Source organism: Nelumbo lutea, chromosome 3 (genome assembly GCF_056320005.1).
Source record: "Nelumbo lutea isolate HS-2025 chromosome 3, American lotus-T2T, whole genome shotgun sequence".
In the NCBI taxonomy this organism is placed as follows: domain Eukaryota; kingdom Viridiplantae; phylum Streptophyta; class Magnoliopsida; order Proteales; family Nelumbonaceae; genus Nelumbo; species Nelumbo lutea.
Window position 1 is genome coordinate 105,218,847 of NC_142686.1, and position 21,384 is coordinate 105,240,230.

Consider the following 21,384-nt stretch of genomic DNA (forward strand, 5'->3'; position numbering starts at 1 on the left):
TAAGTATGGGACACGTCATCTAACAAAAACATTACACATCAGCAGCTTTAAACATAAAAATAAAGACTAAAATACCCCTACATAGTCGACATTAACACTCCCCCTCAAGCTGGTGAGTATATATCATATAGTCCCAGCTTGTTACATATGTAGTCCACTCTCCCCCGACTCAATCCTTTGGTGAACATGTTTGCCCATTGATTTCTTGTGTTAACATGTGTAGTATCTATCACTCCACTCAGTACCTTCTTTCTCACAAAGTGACGGTCAACTTCTATATGCTTTGTTCTCTCATGAAACACCGGATTAGAAGAGATGTGAATTGCAGCTTGGTTGTCACAATAAAGCATCATTGGAGTGTCAATTGAATATCCCATCTCCTGTAGAAGATTTCTCAGCCACATTAATTCACAAGTGGTATGTGCCATAGCTCTATATTCGGCTTCTGCACTACTTGCCACATCTGTCAGTTACTTTTCCATGTCACCAGATTACCCCCAAGGAAAGTACAATAACCTGTAGTGGATCTTCTGTCATATATAGAGCCAGCCCAATCAGCATTAGTATATCCCTCTATTTCGAGGTTTCCTCCACTCTTATATATCAAGACATGACTAGGAGCTCCCTTCAAATACCTTACAATCCTTAGAACTACATCCCAATGTGGAACCCAAAGTTTCTGCATGAACTGGCTCACCACACTAATTGCAAATGAAATATCTGGCAGGGTAATGGTTAGGTTGTTTAGTTTACCCACCAACCGCTTGTACCTTCTAGGATCTTCAAACTCTTCACTCATATCATTGCTCAACTTGGTATTTGATTCCATAGGTGTTTCAACTGGTTTGGCACCTAATAATCTTGTTTCTTCTAACAAATCAAGAACATATTTCCTCTGACATAAATTAATGCCATGTTTAGACCTTGCTAATTCTATCCCCAAGAAGTATTTTAGTTTACCAAGGTCCTTTGTTTGAAAGTGTTCCTATAGAAAGATCTTCAACCTATCAATTCCTAATCTACCACTCCCAGTAATGACAATATCATCTGCATATACCACCAATAAGATCTTTCCATGCGAATCATGACTGAAGACTGAGTGGTCAACCTGACATTGTTTCATACCAAACTTTTTTACCACTTCATTGAACCTACCAAACCAAGCATGAGGAGACTGTTTAAGTTCATAAACGATTTTCTTTAGTTTGCACACCTTACCATCCTCTCCCTGAGCCACAGACCCCGGTGGTTGCTCCATGTAGACTTCCTCAAGTAGATCACTATGTAAGAAAGCGTTCTTGATGTCAAGTTGAAAGAGAGGCCAATCATACATAGCAGCTAGAGACATCACAACGTGAATTTAACCAATTTTAGCAACAGGAGAGAAGGTCTCCGTGTAGTCAATACATAGGTTTGAGAATATCCTTTGAATTCTGGTTTTCTTGCATTCGACCTAGTGTTTTTTTATTTTTTCTTCATCACCGGTTGAAGATAGGGGAAGGGGCTGAAAAGGAGTGGTCGCCCTCTTCCCTTGGAGGTTTCTATGCCTCCGGTCAGCAGGTTTGTGGGTGTTTGCAATGATTCGTAGGAAGCCCCCCCCCCCTAATCGATGGTGAGAAGAGGGATGGTTCGAGTGATGCAGTGGAGTGTCAAGTGCAAGTCGATTGTTTGGTGATTAGATAGGTGGGTTTTGTGCAGATTTCAGTGTGGATCGAATGGTTAGTGAGTTCCAAGTAGTGTGGTGAGAATTCAGGTAGTCGTGTAGTAGGGTTGTGGTGTGGAGAGTGAAGAATTCAACGACAAGTGGTGCTGAGTGTAGTGTGATATAGTGCGGTGTGGTGAGAGGTGAATTAGAAAGAAGATTTTTTTTTTTTTTTTTTTTTCAGATATGGGAGATAACAGTGAAAACAAAACTAGTGTGATGGTTCCCACTGACTACTTGAATGTTCAGATGACTTCAATCAAATTGAATGGGGAAAACTATGTACCTTGGGCGAAATCTGTAGAGGTCTTTCTTAAAGCTAAGAAGAAAGTGAAGCATATAAGGGAAAAAAAATCCTCTGCTGAGTCTCATAAGTATGGTGATTGGGAACAAGAGGGTGCATAGATTATAACCTGGTTATGGAATAGTATGGAGCCGAAGATCAACATGAATTTCATGTTCCTTGATACAGCCAAGGAGGTTTGGGACCATGCCAAGAAGCTGTATTCGGGACAAGACAACACCACTAGAGTGTATCAACTTTTTCAGGAATACTTTAATCTGCAACAGGGTAATCAGAGGCTTGAGGAGTACTATGCTAGCATGAGAAACCTTCACAATGAGCTGAATGTTTACCATCTACTCACCTCTGATGTTAAAATTCAGCAACAACAGAGAGAACAACCAGATGTGACCAGATTTTTGGTAGGACTGAAACCTGAATATGAACTAGTGAGGGCACACAAATACTAGGAGGGTCAGCTCTTTCATCTTTAGAAGAGGTGTTTTCTTGTCTGCGGAGGATCTTTATTGGACCTACAAAGAATTCTACTATCTCTGACAGGTCGGCCTTTGTAGTGTCAAGAGGGGGAGGCCGTGGTGTTAGAGGTGGAGCTCGGGGAGCTCAATCTGGCCGTAGTGGTAGTAGTGGACCAGTGTATGGTCGGTAGTGGTGGTGGTGGACCTATGTATAGTTGTGGTGGTGGACGTATTGGAGGTCAAGATTCAGGGGGAGTTTGTGGGAGAGGACGTAGTTTTGATCCAAGAAGATGTACGTATTGTGGTATGGAAGGACATACCATCAATTATTGTTATGATTATGGCCCACCTTCAACTTGGGCAAATCATGCAGTAACCAATGATAGTAGTTCCAGACAGGAGGGTCATCCAGTTGATCAAATGCCCTCTATATTTATAGATATTCCCGGGAAGGAGATTATGAGTGTTCCACATGATGAGTATGAGAGCTTTGTTCAGGCCACATCTCAATAGAATACAACCACTCTTGCACACTCAGGTATGGCTTGTCTGGCATCCAATCCCAACCCCTGGATTATTGACTCTAGAGCCTCTGATCACATGACTATAACTCCAGGTGTGTTTTCCTCCCTTTCTCAGTGCCCAACATCACACTCTGGTACCCTTGCTAATGGTTCCACATCTTCCATTTGTAGTGTTGGTAATGTTAACATAGACCCTTTATCTTTATCCTCAGTTTTTTATGTTCCCAAGTTTCCTTTTAACCTTATGTCTGTTAGTAAGTTGACCAAGTCCCTTAATTGCTCTGATACCATATTATAAACCTAACCTGCATTAGAATTCTGTTAGAATTAGGATTGAAGAAATATTAGAGAGACTAGAAGAAGAAGTAGAAGAAGAAGAGAGGAGAATAGAGAAGAAGAAAATTCTGGTTTGAACTAGAGAACTCAGATCACTCTCTAGTCGGCCAGATTGTATTTATATGTTTCTATCCATAATAACAAAAGACTAGTTTGTCCCCACTTAAGTATGGGACACATAATCTAACAGAAACGTTACACATCAGCCGCTTTAAACATAAATATAAAGACTAAAATACCCCTACACAGTCGACATTAACACATATAAAGCCCAAAAAATCTGTTGCCTTTGAACTCCCTGTTTAGCTAGAGAGTCAGCCATTCCATTTGCAGGTCTCCTGATCCATGTAAACAAGGCACGAAGTTCCCTTGCTATGCTTACTATCTCCCTTAGCGGATGTCTGTAGATCCAAGGGACATTATTGCTTGAATTGGTCCAAGATATCACTGTTTTTGAGGCCCCTTCTATCTCCAAGTTCTTAAGATAAGCTTGCTTGGCAATTTTCAACCCTTGTAGCAAAGCTAATAGTTCAGCTTTTAAGGAATCACTTTCCCCTAAAGGTCCTGAGTATGTAGCTAACACTTTGCTTGAGGAATCTCTGATTACTCCACCAATACCTGCCATACCCGGGTTTCCTATAGAGCTCTCATCAAAGTTCAGCTTAATCTTGTTGGGACCTTGGGGCTTCCACTCCATCACTATTCTTTCCTTCTTCTCAGCATTGCATATCACTTCATTCCATTCTCTTACTATACCAGTAATTGAGAGATTTTGAAAGAGCTGGAGTGATTTTACCCAGTGTGCAACTTTTATCTTTACGGCCTCAACAATAAGAACTTTTAGTCACACAGCTTAAACTTTACATCTAACTTGGAAGCAATAAAACATAGTGATATCCCTTGTGTCTGATTTATGTTGATAAATGTCCAGTACACTGAAGCTTCTAGGTATCCATGTCTGACTATTTATAGCTGCTGAAGTCTTATTTCATGATTGGTCTCATCCTTTTTTTTTTTGAAAAAGATAAGGAAAATGTTTCGTTGCTTTCAAACATAAAAGTTCTCATCCATTGAGGAGGGTCAGATCAATGTTTTGAGAACCATAACAGACACCAGAGAAAGGGGATGGTTCCAGTTTTTCCTGGCTTAACTGGGTGGTTTGACCTCAAAACTTCCAAAACTGGTCAATTTTTAATGAACTGGTTTGGGGCTTGGTTCCTGGTCAACTGACTTTCTGATAGTTTCCAAGAATTGGCTGAAGTTTTTGTTACGAGTATTCGAATAAAAACTAAGGCGGGATTTTGGAAAATTTTATTGATATTCAGCTTAACTTTATCAATGCATAATAGAAGCCATTCAAGAACATTTTGTCAATTTTTCCTCTTCATGTGTTTTTGTGCTTGTTCTGTTTATGGAAATCCATGTGGGTGTTTTTCTTTTGTGTAAATTCATGCTTTTGCATTGGTTGTTGAGCTCTGTAGGATGGATATCTAGTATTTTACCTTAATTTTCAATCATTTTATAATTATTTAATTTTCCTTTCTGTTTTTTTACCTGGCAGATATGCATGTATTTGATTGCAAGCCGATGGCAGATCCCTTGCACTTGGTAATAATGCTTGAGGACTGGTATTTTGGTTGTATTTTGTACTAACCCTTTACCACCCTTCTTTGCATTGTGCCATATGCTCATTATGTTATTTTCTCCATCAAGAAATTCTATACAAAACAAAAAAGGATTAGAAGAGCTGAGAGATTTTACCACATCAAAACAGAAAAAACAAAGAGAATATAAGGAAATTACCTTCCAATACAAAACCCAAAGACGTCCAGAAATCAAGTCCTAATTAAGATCGCTCAGCATCCTTATTCAGGATGAAAAACAAATAACTCCGTCAGTAAAGAGCAAATATCAGCAACAAGCCTTCTAAGATTCCTTTCTTTTTCACCAAATATCCTTCTTTTCTGATTAATAATGGCCTGTTGGATTTTATTAGTATTTTCTTTAAAGAATGTAATACAACAAATGTGCCTGCCCAGCACCCTTTTCGGGATATCCTTATAACTGCTAGACATGCTAGCCCTATCTGTACATACTTACGAATACCCTTTTTGGGATATCCGTTCCCAAAATAATTGATTTCTAGTTACAACCGTTTTAGCCAGCCCATCATTCAAGCAATTGGATGATCTTGGAATCCATCTCTAAGTCACTCACAAGTTACAAGTCTTCTACCATTTTACTAATGCTCCTCATCATATGCCTATACTTCTATGAACCTGCATGATTCCTCCTAAGCCACCCATTATTAAATTTAGAGTCTCCCTCCATAAGATTTCTATAATTGAGAGTTTCTGCTAGTCTAAGTCCTTCACTAACTGATAGGAGTTCTGTCCTAGTTGGGTCACCACAAATATTGCCCCCCCCCCCCCCCCCAAAAAAAAAAAAAAAATCCAAGAACATACCAATTTTTTATTTTTTGAAGATAAATAAAAAAGAAATTTTATTGCTAAAAGGAAAAACAGTACATCATCACTAGGTGACAAGATGTCACCCCCACCATATTACAATAATGTAAAACCACAAAAAAGCAAAAAAACAACATTTTAGTATCAACACAGATCTTAGCATTTCTATTAAGAATCCAGAGAAGTCCAAAAATCAGCTCCAAGTCTTTTTTCTGCAGTCATTGAAACTCTGGAAGCAAAAGCACCCAAGCAATAACTGTCAAACTAATAATAGCTACCAACTCTTCCATACTTTTCTTTTTCTCCTCGAAGATCCTTCTATTTCTTTCCTTCCATATTTCCCAGCGAACAGCAAAGGGAATACATGTACAAAGGATCTTAACTTTTACTCCACCTTGGATTCTTGGCAAACAACTGAAAATTTCAGCCGGATCAGCCAAATGGCTCCTGTCCACCTTGAATAACTTGAAGAAATAGGACCAAATTGGATATGAAAATCTGCAACACAGCACACATCTACTTGGAAACTGCAGACCTCTTAAGTTTTAGCCATTGGCATCTCTGAATACCCTCCAATCCAAGATGGAGCATTTAGTGTCTTGTTGTAGATGAGACAGCCTCTATGTGCCAAGAAATACTTGAAAGCCTTTGATGATTCCACCAAATATCCTTTTCCACTCCTTCCAATATTCCTATCATTGGCAAACGGGACCATGCTCCAGAAAATTCATTAAAAGGAAGGTTGGAAGAATTACAACAGGTGTGATAAGAAATCACCCCCAAAAAGCAAAATCAAACACCTCCGGTATACAACCTTACAACGAAAAAAGCCTCAACCTCCAAAATACAGAAGAAAAACTTTGACAATGAGATTAAAATCAAGAAGAGCAAACAGCCCCTCCTGTAGATGCCTCTTTTTTCTTCCAAATTTGACTGCCATTTTCTTCAACTTCTTTGAAAACCTTTCTAGTAAATTCCTTGCCCCTGATAAAATAAATCCCTAATAATTAACTCACCTCCACCACCATGTTAACCACCTCTTTTAAATCTCACTCTGCACAACATGAGTTTCATTCATGACCACTGCCTTATTTAAAGGATTCAGTCGAGACCTCGTCACCTCTTCTTTCTATTTCATCTATAGGGTTTGTTCTGTATTTTGTGATTCCCATTGCCTGACTTAAAAGATCTTTTGAACACCCTCCAGCGTTAAATCCTTCTTTCACCGGCTCCTCACTTTGGGAGGAGCTTGAGAAGGCACATGTGTCAGGAACTTCTCCTTGGCTGATTGGGGGGGGATGGAAGATGGTCAGGGGCATCTAGGTAGTTTGGGCATTTCATCCGAAGGAACAAGTTGGAGGAGCCGGGGTTGATGGGATCCATTTTCACTTGGTCAAATGGCCAAGATGCCGCAATCCTGAGGAGGTTGGACAGATTCTTGGTCAATCAGGAGTGGGAGATATTGTTCGAAAATTTGATTCAGGTGACTTTTGCTTTCTCTATCTCAGACCATAAACCAATTTTATTAAGGGAGTTTGTGAGGCTGAAGGGGCCTAAGCTTTTCAGATTTGAAAGTATGTGGATGGGACAATTTCTTGGCGTTTGTGGAGAAAAGTTGGAACTCATATGGGGTGGAAGGTTCAGCTGGTTTCAGATTTATGAAGAAGTTAAAATTTTTGAAGGAAGATTTAAAAAGATGGAGTGTCCAAATTTTTGGGAATGTTGAGAGGAGAAAAAAAGAGGTTTTGGAAAGGATGGCTAGGCTAGATAGGTTGGAGGAGGAGGAGTATAACTTTCTTCAAGTGGGGAGGTCAGAAAGAGAGAGGAACTGTAAAGGCTAATCCATTTTGAGGAAATTTCTTGGAGGCAAAAGGCGAGGTTTCAATGGCTTAAAGAAGGAGACAGAAACACAGCTTTCTTCCAAGCATGGTAAGGGGAAAAAGGAAAAGGAATACAATTTTCAGGTTGATGGAGAGGGGAAGAATTATTGATGATCAAAAGGATATTGCAGATGAGATTAGAGGCTACTATGAGAGGTTATACAAAGCTTTGCCTCTCCGGAAATGTCATCTCTGGGAGATGGAGTTTGGGAAAGTGGAGGAAGGAGTTAGGGATTGGTTGGAGAGAGGTTTTGAGGAGGAGGAGATATGGGAGGCTGTCAAAAAGATGAAACCCAGATGGTTTTAATATTGGTTTTTACAAAACATGCTAGGATATAATAAAAAAAAGACTTGCTGGTTTTGTTTAAAGAACTTTGGGAAGTTAAACATGTGGAAAGATTGGTCAATGCAACTTTCATTTCCCTTATCCCAAAGGTGGATGGGGCTGTGAGAGTGAGAGGTTTCAGGCCAATCAGTTTAGTTTGCAGTCCATATAAGATTTTAGCTAAGGTGTTGGCGGGAAGGCTAAAGCAAGTGTTACATTCGGTGGTGAGTCCAACTCAGATGGCTTTTGTCCAAGGAAGACAAATTTTGGATGGGATGTTGATTGCATGTGAGTGTATGGATTAAAAAATTAGAGGTGGGGGATAAGGGGTGATATGCAAAATTGATTTAGAAAAAGCTTATGATCATGTGGAGTGGGGACTTTTGGTGGAAGTGATGAGGAGAATGGGCTTTGGGGAGAAATGGTTAATGGAAGAGCTGGATTTTCACATGCATTCATCAGTGTCCTTTTCTGTGCTGGACCTCTGGTTAATGGGGTTAACTGAACTTTTCGAATCTTCTAGGGGACTAAGGCAAGGGGATCCCCTTTCCCCTTTGCTGTTTGTGTTGGTAGTGGAAGTGATGAGCAAGCTGATTGATAAAGGGAGGGAGATGGACTGATTTCAGGTTTCAGGGTTGGGAAGGAAGGGCTTGTTATTTCTCATTTGCAATATGTTGATGACACTTTAATTTTCTTGGGGGTATCTACTAAGCAAGCTATGGTACTAAGAAGTTTTCTTAAGAGCTTTCAGTTGCTCTCAGGTCTTAAGGTTAATTTAAGTAAGAGTATAATGATAGGGGGTAAGTGATGTTCAGCAGTCGGTGCTTGAAGAGTGTGCTAAGGCCATGGGGTGTTTGATTGGGGAGTTTCCATTTTTCTATTTTGGACTTCAATTGGTGCTAGAGCTTCCTCAGCCTCCACTTGGCTACCTGTTTTCGACAGAATTGAGAAGAGGCTTGCAGGGTGGAAAGGGAAGTTTCTATCATTTGCAGGGAAATTGACATTGATAAAAAGTGTCCTTTCAAATTTGGCAGTTTACTATTTACCTTTACTAAAAGCTCCTGCTGCTGTGGTGGGGGAGATCGAAAGGTTGGAGAGAGAATTTTTGTGGAATGCTAGGGCTGAGAGAAAGAAGGTTCATCTGGTCAAGTGGGAGCTGGTGCATAGATCCAAAAAAGATGGGGGTTGAGGGGTGAAGAGGGTGGGTATTTTCAATAAAGCATTATTGGGGAAGTGGGTGTGGAGGTTTGGAAAGGAAAGGGAGGCTCTTTGGAGAAGAGTGGTGGCATGCAAGTATGGGGTGATGAACTTTGGGTGGGACTCAAAGGAGGTGAGACAGGCATATGGAGTCTGTGTATGGAAAGGTATCATGAGTTTTAGCTCTTTGTTGGTTCCTTTCTATATGTAGAGAAGATGGGCTGAATGGCCCATAGGCTGTTTATCCTTCTTTATCATTTATGTTCTTTGCTGTAATGGGCCTTATTCTGGGCCTATTCTTTCTATGCTATGTTCTTTTAATTTCTTGCCCAACTAAGGGCCTCTTTGTAAATTATCAAAGTTTTAACTTAATAAAATTGTGTTAGGGGTGTAAGAGTAGAGATTAAGGTTCGAAACTCTCTTACTTTGAACCCTTATTGCCGCCATCTTCTTCTTCTTCATCTTCTCTTCCTTAGAAGAATGATTTCTGTTGTTTTATTTTGATTTCTGCATCTGTTCTAAACAGTCCTTTATTCTCAAAAGACTGTTTTTCTTCTTGGTATCAGAGTAAGCTCGTTTTTCCCTCTTTTTCACCTTTTTTTTCCCATACACAGTGTGTATGGAGAACTGAACCGTACGGACTGTTAAAGAGACTCGATTCTGCCCGGTTGTTAGTGGTTTCTGGAGAGAAAAGGACTGACTGTGTCGCCTCCTTGGCTGATTCCAGTGTACTGCCCGAAACCCTAGTGTCTGGAGAAATCTGTTTGTGAGCTCCGCAGGGTGTTTGGACTGGGTGCTCAGTGTTTGGAGGTTTTCTGATTTTCTTTCTTGAAGACCGAACCAAGTTGGTTGGTGTTTCGTGTAGTCTACAAGGTGCGGCTTCTGTTTCTATTTCTGTTTCTCCCAGCTTCCGGGTGTGACTCAGATTTGTGGTACTGCTGCATTAAGGTAGGCTTAACACAGTTCTTGTTCCATCTTCATTCAGTGTCTTTTGAAGTTGGTTGAAATCTTTTTTAAGTGTTTAAAGAGATGAACACCTCAGAGATTGAAAACAAGAATGTTGCTGAATTCGGGCAGGTTCCGGGAGCCTCTGTTGACTCTTTATTGACTGTGACCACAGTCAAGCTGGATGGAACTAATTATCTGGCATGGTCACAATCGGTAAAGATTCACATCTGTAGTAGAGGAAAGTGGGGTTTTATCTCCGGGAGTAAAAAGGCTTCGTCAGAAGATGATCCATCTTATGAGAAGTGGATGCAAGAAAATTATACTGTTATTGGGTGGCTTGTGAACTCAATGCAGCCACAGATTAGTCAACACTATTTGTGGATGAATTCAGCAAAGGAAATCCGGGATAGTGTTGCTGAAACCTATTCCCAAAAATTAAATGTGGCTAGAGCTTACAAGTTGAGAAGTGATGTGAAGAATATAAGATAGGGGGAGAAACCTTTAGCTGTATACTTCTCAACACTGAAGTCTTTGTGGCAAGAAATAGATTTGATTATAAGCTGTAACCTGGGACACCACTAATGATGCTGAGACCTACAAAAAACTAGTTGTGAGAAACAGGGTGTTTGAGTTCTTAACTGAACTAAACCCAGAGTATGATATTACAAAACAAAATATTTTATCCAATGATAGTGTCTCACTGTCACAAGCATATGCCTTGGTAAGTAGTGAATAGAGCAGAAGGATTGTCCAGGTTCAAGGGGTTGGTCTAAATGATCACTTTGCTAATATGGGAGTGAAACCCAAAGGGGTTGCAGGGACTCCAAGAGGCTTAGGGAAGAAAGAGGTTGTCTGAGTATTGTAAAAGGCCAAAACACACTACATACCAAGTGCTGGAAATTAATCCTGAGCTTCTACCTCTTTGGTTTTAGAAGAGGCGTGATAATAAAAAGGCAGGGAGTGCTAATGTTGCTGTTGGTCCAGATAGTGACAAGTACCAAACTGAAGAGATGACAACTAGTGTGCAGTTAGCAGCCATGAAAGCAGAATATGAGAATTTTTGGGAGGATGATCAGTCACCTAGAGGGTGTGACTTCTTCTTCCAACCCTTCAGAAAATTCAACCTCTTCTACATTTGCTCATTCAGGTATACGGGCTTCTGCCAATCATGCAACCATTTCAGGTAATTGTAGGATCCCTTGGATTAATGATTCAGGTGCTTCTGATCATATGACCAACCTTTCTACCTTGTTTGTTTCATATGATTTACTTCCTGGACGTGACAATCACCCTAGCCGATGGTTCTCTTGCCTCTATCTCCGACAAGGGAACCATCAAGGCTATAGATTCCTTGATCCTTCTTTCTGCTCTTCATGTACCTAAACTAAATGCAAACTTGTTAGCTGTAAGTAGTCTAAGTCATTAAATTGTGTAACCTTCTTCCCTTCCTAATGTGTTTTTCAGGATCTGGAGTCTTAGAAGGTGATTGGGAGTGGTCGTGAGGCGAATGGAATATACCTACTTGATACTTCGGGATAGTGCCTTGAACAACCTAGAAAAACTGCTTTTGGGTCTATATCTACAGAGTCTATCAGTCGAGTCATGTTATGTCATTTTCGTTTGGGTGATCTTTCTTTTTCTGCATTGAGTCATTTATTCCCTGAACTGTTTAAGGAAATTAGTTTGTCCAGTCTTCATTGTGAGTCTTGTGAACTGTCAAAGCATTGTAGAAAGAGTTACCCCTTGAGTAATAAAAGATCTTCTTCTCCTTTTAATATTGTGCACTCTGATGTGTGGGGGTCTTACCACTTACCCTCTATGGGTGGCTACAAATATTTTATCTTGTTCATTGATGACTTTTCTCTGTTTACTTGGATATTCCTGATGAAATCCCGTGATGAAGTTCCCAAACTTGTGAGGCAATTCCATGAATTTGTCGTAACCCAGTTTGATACTAGGATTAAAATTTTTATATCTGACAATGCAAAAGAATATTTTGAGAAGAACTTGTCTTGCTATCTCACTGACTTGGGGGTTATTCATCAAAGCTCCTGTGTTAGGACCCCGGAACAGAATGGAGTTGCTGAAAGAAAAAATAGACATATTGTTGAAGTTGCAAGAAGTATACTGTTTGCCTCACATGTTCCTACAAAGTTTTGGGGTGATGTTGTTCTCACTGCTACCTACCTCATAAACCGTATGCCATCTAGGGTTTTGGGGTTTAAGTCTTCTTTCAGTCTCCTTCATCCAGATAATGAGCTTTTTTCTATTCCTCTTCATGTCTTTGGCTGCACATATTATGTACATATCCCTTGTGTCCAACGACATAAATTTGAGCCAAAAGCCCACAAGTGTATATTCCTTGGTTATTCCCCCACATAGAAGGGTTATTGTTGCTTTGGTCCAAAGACTAGTACTCGATATGTTACAATGGATGCCACCTTTGATGAGCTTTCTTCCTTCTATGGTTCCTCTATGGAGGGACATTGTCCAAAGGGGGAGGATTTGTCACAGGCCTTTGCTCTTCCTCTTCCTGTCCCAGTTGAGTCTTTTACTGAGTCTCTTCCTCCAAATGAATCAAGGGAGGGTCAATCATTCCACTCTTTCTGTCCCAATGTTCCTCCCCCTTTACCTCCTCGTCCTCTTTTTAATCCCAGGATGTATCAAAGGCAAAGATCCAGAAATGAGCAGGTTGTTTCCCCTACAACACATGAGCCTCATGCACTTCTAGTTACAGATGAGACAACAGGTACTGTTTCAGCCTCTTTGGAACCATCATTCCCAGACCTTGATATCCCCATTGCTATTAGGAAAGGAAAAAGGAAGTGTACTGCACATTGCATTTCCAAACATCTTTCTTATAGTCTGCTTTCTCCTTCATATTTTGCCTACCTTTCTTCTGTTGCCTTAACCTGATTCCTAGGTCTGTGTCATAAGCTTTTAATATTCCAGAATGGAGGGATGCTATGAGATCCGAAACTGATGCTCTGCTCAAGAATGACACTTGGGAAGTGGTTGATTTGCATGAAGGGAAGGATCCAGTTGGCTATAAGTGGGTCTTTACCATCAAATATCATGCTGCTGGTACCATTGAGAGGTACAAGGCTAGGCTGGTTGCAAAAGGTTATACACAAACATATGGGATTGATTATCTAGAGACCTTTGCCCCTGTTGCCAAGATGACTTCTATGAGAGTTCTTCTATCTTTGGCTGCCCACTCAGACTGGCCACTTTATCATCTGGATGTAAAGAATGCATTTCTGAATGGAGAATTACATGAGGAGGTTTATATGTCTCTTCCTTTAGGGATGTTGAAACAAATATGGAAGGAAAGGTATGCAAGCTGAAGAGCTCTCTTTATGGACTAAAACGAGCATGGTTTGAGAAGTTTAGGGCTGCCCTTGTTAACTTTGGCTATGTATAGACACAGTCTGATCATACTCTCTTTGTGAAGAGAGGATTTCTTGCAGTTTACTTGATTGTGTATGTTGATGATATTGTTGTGACTGGTAATGATTTTTCAGGAATTAATGATCTCAAATCTTTTTTCACACAGAGTTTGAGATCAAAGATCTGGGGGAATTGAGATACTTCCTTGGCATAGAAGTTGCTAGATCCAAGGATGGGATTCTTATCCCTTAGAGGAAGTATGTTCTTGATTTGCTCTCTGAAACAGGTAAGATGGGTGCTAGACCAGTTGCTACTCCTATTGATATGAGTCATAAACTCTCTGCTTCAGATGGAATATTGTTAGAAGACAAAGGAGTCTTCCAGAGACTCCTTGGAAAACTTCTTTATCTATGCATGACTCGGCTAGACATTGCATATGCTGTCAGTTGTATCAGCCAATTCATGCATGCTCCCCCGGGATACTCATATGGCAGCAGCAAAGCGAATTCTATGTTATTTGAAGGGCTCCCCTGGAAAGGGAATTCTATTTGCCAAGCATGGCCATATGAAACTTGAAGCCTATACAGATGCTGACTGGGCTGGAAACATTGATGATAGAAGATCTACTTTTGGGTGCTGCAGCTTGGTGGCAAGTAATATTGTCTCTTGGAGAAGCAAGAAACAATCTGTTGTTGCTCGATCTTCAGCAAAAGCAGAATATAGAGCCATGACACATGAAGTTTCTGAACTATTGTGGTTAAAATCATTGATGGAGGAACTGGGGATTGAGCATGATAAGCCAATGATGTTATACTGTGATAATCGGGCCGCCATCAACATTGCTCACAACCCAGTACAACATGACAAAACTAAGCATATTGAAGTTGGCAGACACTTCATTCGAGAAAGAGTGGCGTCTGGTGAAGTACGTCTACCTTTCATCACCTCTGAAGGACAGTTAGCAGATTTCCTCACCAAGAGCATTCCCAAGGCTAAACTTCAGCATGATACTGGTAAGCTTGGCATGATTGACATCTATGCTCATCTTGAGGGGGAGTGTAGAGAAGATGGGCCGAATGGCCCATAGGCTGTTTATCCTTTATCTTTTATGTTCTTTGCTGTAATGGGCCTTATTTTGGGCCTATTCTTTCTATGTTATGTTCTTTTAATTTCTTGCCCAACTAAGGGCCTCTTTGTAAATTATCAAAGTTTAACTTAATAAAATTGTGTTAGGGGTGTAAGAGTAGAGATTAAGGTTCGAAACTTTCTTACTTTGAACCCTTATTGCCGCCATCTTCTTCTTCATCTTCTCTTCCTAGAAGAATGATTTCTATTGTTTTATTTTGATTTTTGCATCTGTTCTAAACAGTCCTTTATTCTCAAAAGACTGTTTTTGGGAAGATGATTGGTTGGGGGTGGGGAAATTTGCTGATTTATGTCCAAGGTTATATAATCTGGCAAGAAAGAAGTGCCAATTTCAGATTGCTATGAAGTAGTTAATGGTTTTGTGGTTTGGAAACCAAATTTTAGACGACCTTTATTTGATTGGGAGGTAGAGGAGTGTGTGGAGTTGCTTTCAAAACTTCAGACCTTAGAGATCATTCCTTCAGTTACAGATGTTAGATTATGGAAAGAGTGTAAGGATGAGAAGTTCTCTGTCAAGTCCTTGTACTCGGCACTGGTCAGAAATCAGATGGTGGCTGATCCAGTTAAAGGTGTTTTGGGGAAACCTGTACCTCCAAGCGTTGAAGCTTTTGCTTGGTTGATTGTAAGAGGATGCATTCTTACACAGGACATCTTGAAACTCAGAGGGCTTCAGTTTCCAAGTAGATGTGTGCTATGTTGTGCTGCTAAGGAAGATGTGTCTCATATTTTGCTCCATTGTAACTTTTCATACCCAATATGGTCCTATTTTTTCAAGTTATTCAAGATGGTCAGGAGTACTTTGGCTGATCCGACTGAGATTTTTAGCAGCTGGCCAAGAATTCAAGGTGGAGTCGACGTTACGATCATATGGACATGTATTCCTTTTGCTGTATACTGGGAAATATGGAAGGAAAGAAACAGAAGGTGCTTTGAGGGGAAAGAAAAAAGAATGGAACAGTTGGTAACTATTATTAGTTCAACAGTTACTAGCTGGGTGTTACTACTTCCAGAGTTTCAAGGACTGCGGAAAAGGGACTTTGGAGCTGAATTTTGGTCTAATCTGAAATCTTGAGAGTTGTGTTGAGTTGTGTATTATTTCTACGAGTTTGTTTTTTGTTTTGTGGCTTTATTGATGTACGCCAGAGGGGGTAACATCTTGTCACCTAGTTATGTTGTATTGTTTTTTCCTTTTAGCAATAAAATTTCTTTTTTATTTATCTTCAAAAAAATGAGAAGTAGAAACTACTTGACCCTCATCAACAAGCTTAAACTCTTTCGACTCACCTCCTTGACCATGCTTGACATCACTTAATTTGTCTTTCACGAACTCCTTTTAGATGAGAAAAGATCTTTGTAACATGAACTAACTGACCATTGTTTGGGTCCTTCATTTTTTTGGACAAATCAAAGTTTTGAAATTTTCTTTACCCCCTTTTGAATCCTCAAACTTACAGCAATGAAAAGAAGAAAATTAGATTTCTGACAAGAGATATGGGAAGTATCTTTTAATTGGATTAAGCATTGTGCTAACTCCTTAGTAGGGGTGGATTCGAGCTGAGCTGAGCCAAATAGTACTGGGCTTGAGCTCAGCTCGAGACTATTCTATAAGGCTCGTGCTCGGTTCGAGCCAGAACCTTGAGCTCGAGCTCGGCTCGTTTCGTTTTATATTTTATAAAAATAAAAATTATATATAATTTTTTTTTTATTTTATATTTAAAAAATTAAGAATTATAATAATTAGTAATTATAATATTTTTATTATATATATATATATATATATTCGAGCCGGCTTGCGAGCCTCATGAGTCAAGCTCTAGTAGGCTCGAGCTTGGCTCATTTAGTAATCGAGCCACTGAATTAGGCTCGAGCTCGGCTGAAACCGAGCCGAGCTCGAACAGTTCGTGAAAAGCTCAGCTCGTTGCACCCCTACTCCTTAGTTGATGCAAAGATTTTATCTCTTATTGTCTTACTTTGTACTGTTGTATTTCTTAGTGATTTAAAAGGCGTGCCTAAGCGCACAGGCGAGGTGCATTTCAGGGTAGGCGCCTCGCCCAAGTCCTAGGCGCAACCTTTTCAAAAGGTGTGCACCTTGCACCTCAGCCCAGGCGTGCGCCTTTTGAAACTTTGATGCTTTTTTGTGTCTAGCAGCTGGGTTGGGGGCTCCGCCCCTAGACCCTCGTGCCACGTTGGTAATGTTGTTCATTCATTCATCCTAATAAAATTATCTTCTTAAAACGCAATAAAAACTATAAAATCATTATTTTTGTGTGAGAACAAAGAATTTAAGACCTAACGTGGACTTGTTTGGGCTTGGCTTGAGGGGCATGGCACAAAGGCGGCTCGTAGAATCAAGAATATAATATGTTTTACATCGCATTAGCTACTTGAAGTAATATAATTGAGAAAAAAAGAGATTGTGGGTTTTATATGCTTGAAAATGTTTTATATATTTGATTTTATTTTTAAATTCCCATTTGAATATGCTTTACATGTTATATTTATGTATTTTAATATTAGTTAATAGGTTTTTAAAACATTTATTTTAAAATTTAAGTTTATATTTTTATTAATATTATGTTTAATAATTTTTTGTTTTTTGGATTTTTTTGCCATTTTTTTTATTTTTTTATTTTTTAGCTTTTTTTATTTTTTGTGCCTTGCTTAAAAAGGCGTGCGCCTTGCCTTGCGCCTTAGGCACAAATTGACCCTTGCGTATTTTTGTGCCTTGTGCTTTTAAAACACTGGTATTTCTATACCATGTACACTCCTTAATTAATCATTAATAAGTCTATGCAGTTATTGATTGAAAAAAAAAAGACCCTCAACCTTGCCACCCTTCATCCTTCTTTCCAATTCATAGCCCAACCTTCCAACAAATGTTTCATAAAACTCTCTTGATTCCCCCAATTCTGAATCTAAAACCTCAACCTCAGTCTGAAGATTCCACCATGCAATGTTCAAAATTTCGATATGTATCGGGCCATACCAGCTGATACGTATCGTATTGGGGGCTTCTCGATACCCCCCTACAGTGTGTGTTTTGGGTCAGACCATGGTTCAGGGGGTTGATGGGGACCTTAAGCTGACCCCTCTGAACCAGATTGAAAAAAAAATCTAAATAAATGGAAAAGCGAGCCTCGATACAAGCCGATTTGCCAGGGTGTATCGGCCTGTATTGATATTTTGAACCTTGCCACCATGTCCTCACCACTAACTGATTTCTCCCTTCTGACACTTCATATGAGAAAATCTGAAAAACCCCCATCTCAACTGACAAATTGGATGAACGTTTCCTTGCCCCTTCTCCATCCCAACTCCTACCTTTTGGGAATCACCAATTCCACCCTTAGCACTTAGACTCACCAAACTCTCTGCCACCAGGCTCCTAGATTCTGGAGGAGCTGGAACCACAGCTGAGCCCAACACAACTGCCATCACCCCACTTAGGTCAAACGAAGTGTTACCCCCCCCCCCATCGCTGAGAAAGAGATGTTATTCACAAAAACTTCAGGAAGCCCACCATTAGTCATGGGTATTGAGCTTACCTCGTCCAACATCAAGACTGTTGACAACTTGACTCATTTGGCTTCCATGACAAGAAGCCCCAACAAAATCATTACCACAACCTTGCTCCTTTGCATCCATCTGAAGACCCTGTCGTTCACCTCTTCCCATCACCAGAGGAATTTCAACCTTGCCAACAACAAATGACAATCCAGTGCCACCATTGAAACCCAACAAATGATCTTTGACATACCTGCTCAAACCCAACAAAAATTCTTGCCTTTTTTTTGATCAGTAACAATCAGAAATTTCATTAATTATGTGTAGAAACAATGATATACAGACAACAATGTGCCACAACACCCCACAATAATCAGTTAACCCTAGATTAGCATTCCTTTGTTTTCTTTTTTACAATATCTCATCTTAGGAAATCAATTCCTAGTACAAATGATCTCTCTCTCTCTCTCTCTCCCCCTCCCTTGCTCCGTCTCTCTCTCCCAATTCATTGTGGCCTATGTCTAATAAAAGCTTTATCAGTTACCAATCAAGACATAAAAGATATCCTTTGAAAGTGCTTTATTTTGATTGATTGAGCTTTTCATTGCATTCTGTTTTGAAGTTAGGTAATTTCATCACTAAATTCCTTTTTACATCATGTGCACTTATAATTCTTAGTTTTGATATTAACTATGAAGGTTTGTTGCAATGCTTGTAAGAAACCAGTCAAGGCCAGTCAATATGCAGCTCATGCAGGTTGGGGTTTTAGTATCTTTATCATAATTCTTCTTTTTTTTTTCTTTTATTTGTCAAGGTCTGCCAATAGGCACATTGGAGGGTTGTGTAGCGATGTCATTGTTTGCATATTGTTTTTTTATGAATTGTTTTCTTAATTGCTCTGACAAAATCAGTTACTGAACACTTTGTAGGTGTTAATATTCCTCCAGTTTATCTTTTGTATTTACCTATAAGATCTGGAGCATACTTCCTGTGGATATGGGCATGACTGTTGCTGGTTGACTTGGACATGGATGTTGGAAATGAAATCCTTAGGCTGTTTGGTAATGGCTGAAGTGACTAAGTGAACGACTTATTGCTTTGTCTTTTAGTGGATAAAATTATTAAATAATGGAATATTCTAAGGTATAATAATCAATCCCACTTGAGTTTCAGCCATCAAGGAGCACACAATCTTATTAGTAACTTATCCACTAAAAGATAAATCGACAAATCTCAGTTCAGCCACCTCAGTTGTTATCAAACAACTCCTTAGTATTTTGTTAGTGTATTTTAATTTAGTCACTACATTTGTAACTTATGTATTTAGGGATGTGCTGTTTATGTACTTACATTTGCTATTTTTATTGTCACTATTTCTCCCCATTTATAGGAACAATGGTGATATGTAAATACATAACATCAGAAAACAAATTTTGGATCCATGCTTGGGGGCAACTATGAAAGCAATCTTTTTACTGATGAAATTAATAAAGAAGTTTAGGGAACAGAGGAAAAATCTCTCCACTCCATGTTTATTGGTTTAGAAAAAAAATTCATGATAGGGTTCCTAGAGAAGTCATTTGGTGGCTTTTGGGAAAGAATGAGGCTTTAAGTGGGTATGTTGATATTATTAGGGATATACATGAAGGCACAGTAATTGGTGTGAGAACTAAGGAAGGGGAGATGATAGATTTTCCAACCGCTATGGGTTTACACCAACTATCAACTACTATCAACACTTGGTCTTATATTTTTACATTAGTTATGGATGTACTAACTAGACATTTGCAGGAGCTTCAATGGTGTATGTTGTTTTTTGTTGATATAGTATTGATATATTATAGATGGGTTGAATTTGAACTTTAGCATATCATCATTATTGTTGAGTGGTCCGATTTGTTTTTATTTAGTTAGGAAGTTGTTGGGCCTTAGGCCCATTAGTTTATGTTTTTTTAAGTTGTGACTGTTCAGCTTTTAGTGGCCGCCCTACTAAGGGCATCCTTGTAATATCTCATCTTAAGTTAAATATAAATATAATGAGAGGTAGGCGGCTAGGGTTAATTTTCACAATCCTGGTTGACCTCCTACTCTTTTCTTCTTTTTCTTCCTTCTCTACTGCTGAAATCTTCATCTTCCCCCTCTTTCCTTTCACAAGAAACTTGACTGAATCAACAAATAGTGATTTCTACTTGGTATCAGAGTAGGTCGAAGGTTCTTGAAGTTGTTCTCTTATGCAGCCCTAGATCGGGCGACTGCATGGTGATTTAAGAGGCTGATCGAAGCTCTCAGGTAAGCCCAATTTTTGGATTTTTTTGATAGATCTGTGCACCCTGTAGCTGGTTTAGGGTTTCTCATCAAAATCAGAAAAACTGGAGAAAGGGGAAGATTCTTATTTTTGTTGGACTCTCATTTTTGACCTAGGAAGTGGCGCCCTATTTTTTTTAGGGTTCCTTGGAATTTTTTGTAAGGGGTGATTCAAGTCCTGTTTGGCTTGGTGGCTTCTAGAGAGGGCGGCTGCTTCTTCTCTCTCTTCTCCTGTCCCACAGAAAAGGAATCTTTTGTGGGAAGAAAGTCCAGGACACCAAGAAGGTGTTGTTGGTTCTAAAAGGTGTATTGTTTGATCTTGCTGCAAATTTTAGTTATTTCCTTTACCTTTTTTGAGAAGCATGGAGGGCCACGGAGTTGAAAATAAGCCCAAGAGTGAAATGGGACCAGTGGGAGGAGGTGTTGGAGACCCTTTTGAGGCTGTGATCATTACTACAGTTAGGTTGGATGGTGCAAATTACTTGGAATGGTCACAATCTGCAAAGATGGCCATTGGTGCTCGTGGGAAATTAGGGTATATCACTAGTGAAGAGGTGAAACCCGAAACTAACAACTCCCGGTGGGTACAGGAGAATTATATGGTGATGACTTGGTTGTGTAATTCCACGTTGCCACATATAAGTAAACATTTTTTATGGGCAAATACAGCTAAGGAGATATGGGATGGGGTTGCAGAAACCTATTCACAAAGGGAGAATGTTGCTAGGGCATATCAATTGAGAAATCAGATTATTGTTACAAGGCAGGGAGATAGATTTGTTGCAGCCTATTTTTCAGTCATTAAAACCCTGTGGTAGGAGATTGACCATTTAGAGACATTTGCTTGGGAAACCACTAAGGATGCAACTACCTATCAGAAACATCTAGAGAAGTATAGGGT

The 21,384-nt window shown here is 39.6% G+C and overlaps 1 protein-coding gene across 3 annotated transcripts in view; it reads left to right on the top strand.

Annotated features, from left to right (window-relative positions):
- The window catches only part of LOC148867354 (uncharacterized), an 84,390-nt gene that overhangs the window by 42,513 nt on the left and 20,493 nt on the right, over positions 1-21,384 (top strand). For all 3 annotated transcript variants that reach the window (XM_088980949.1, XM_088980951.1, XM_088980950.1), the window contains exons 6-7: positions 4,883-4,929; positions 18,878-18,935. In XM_088980949.1, coding sequence (XP_088837075.1) covers positions 4,883-4,929; positions 18,878-18,935 — 105 coding nt within the window. The remainder of the gene's footprint in view (positions 1-4,882; positions 4,930-18,877; positions 18,936-21,384) is intronic.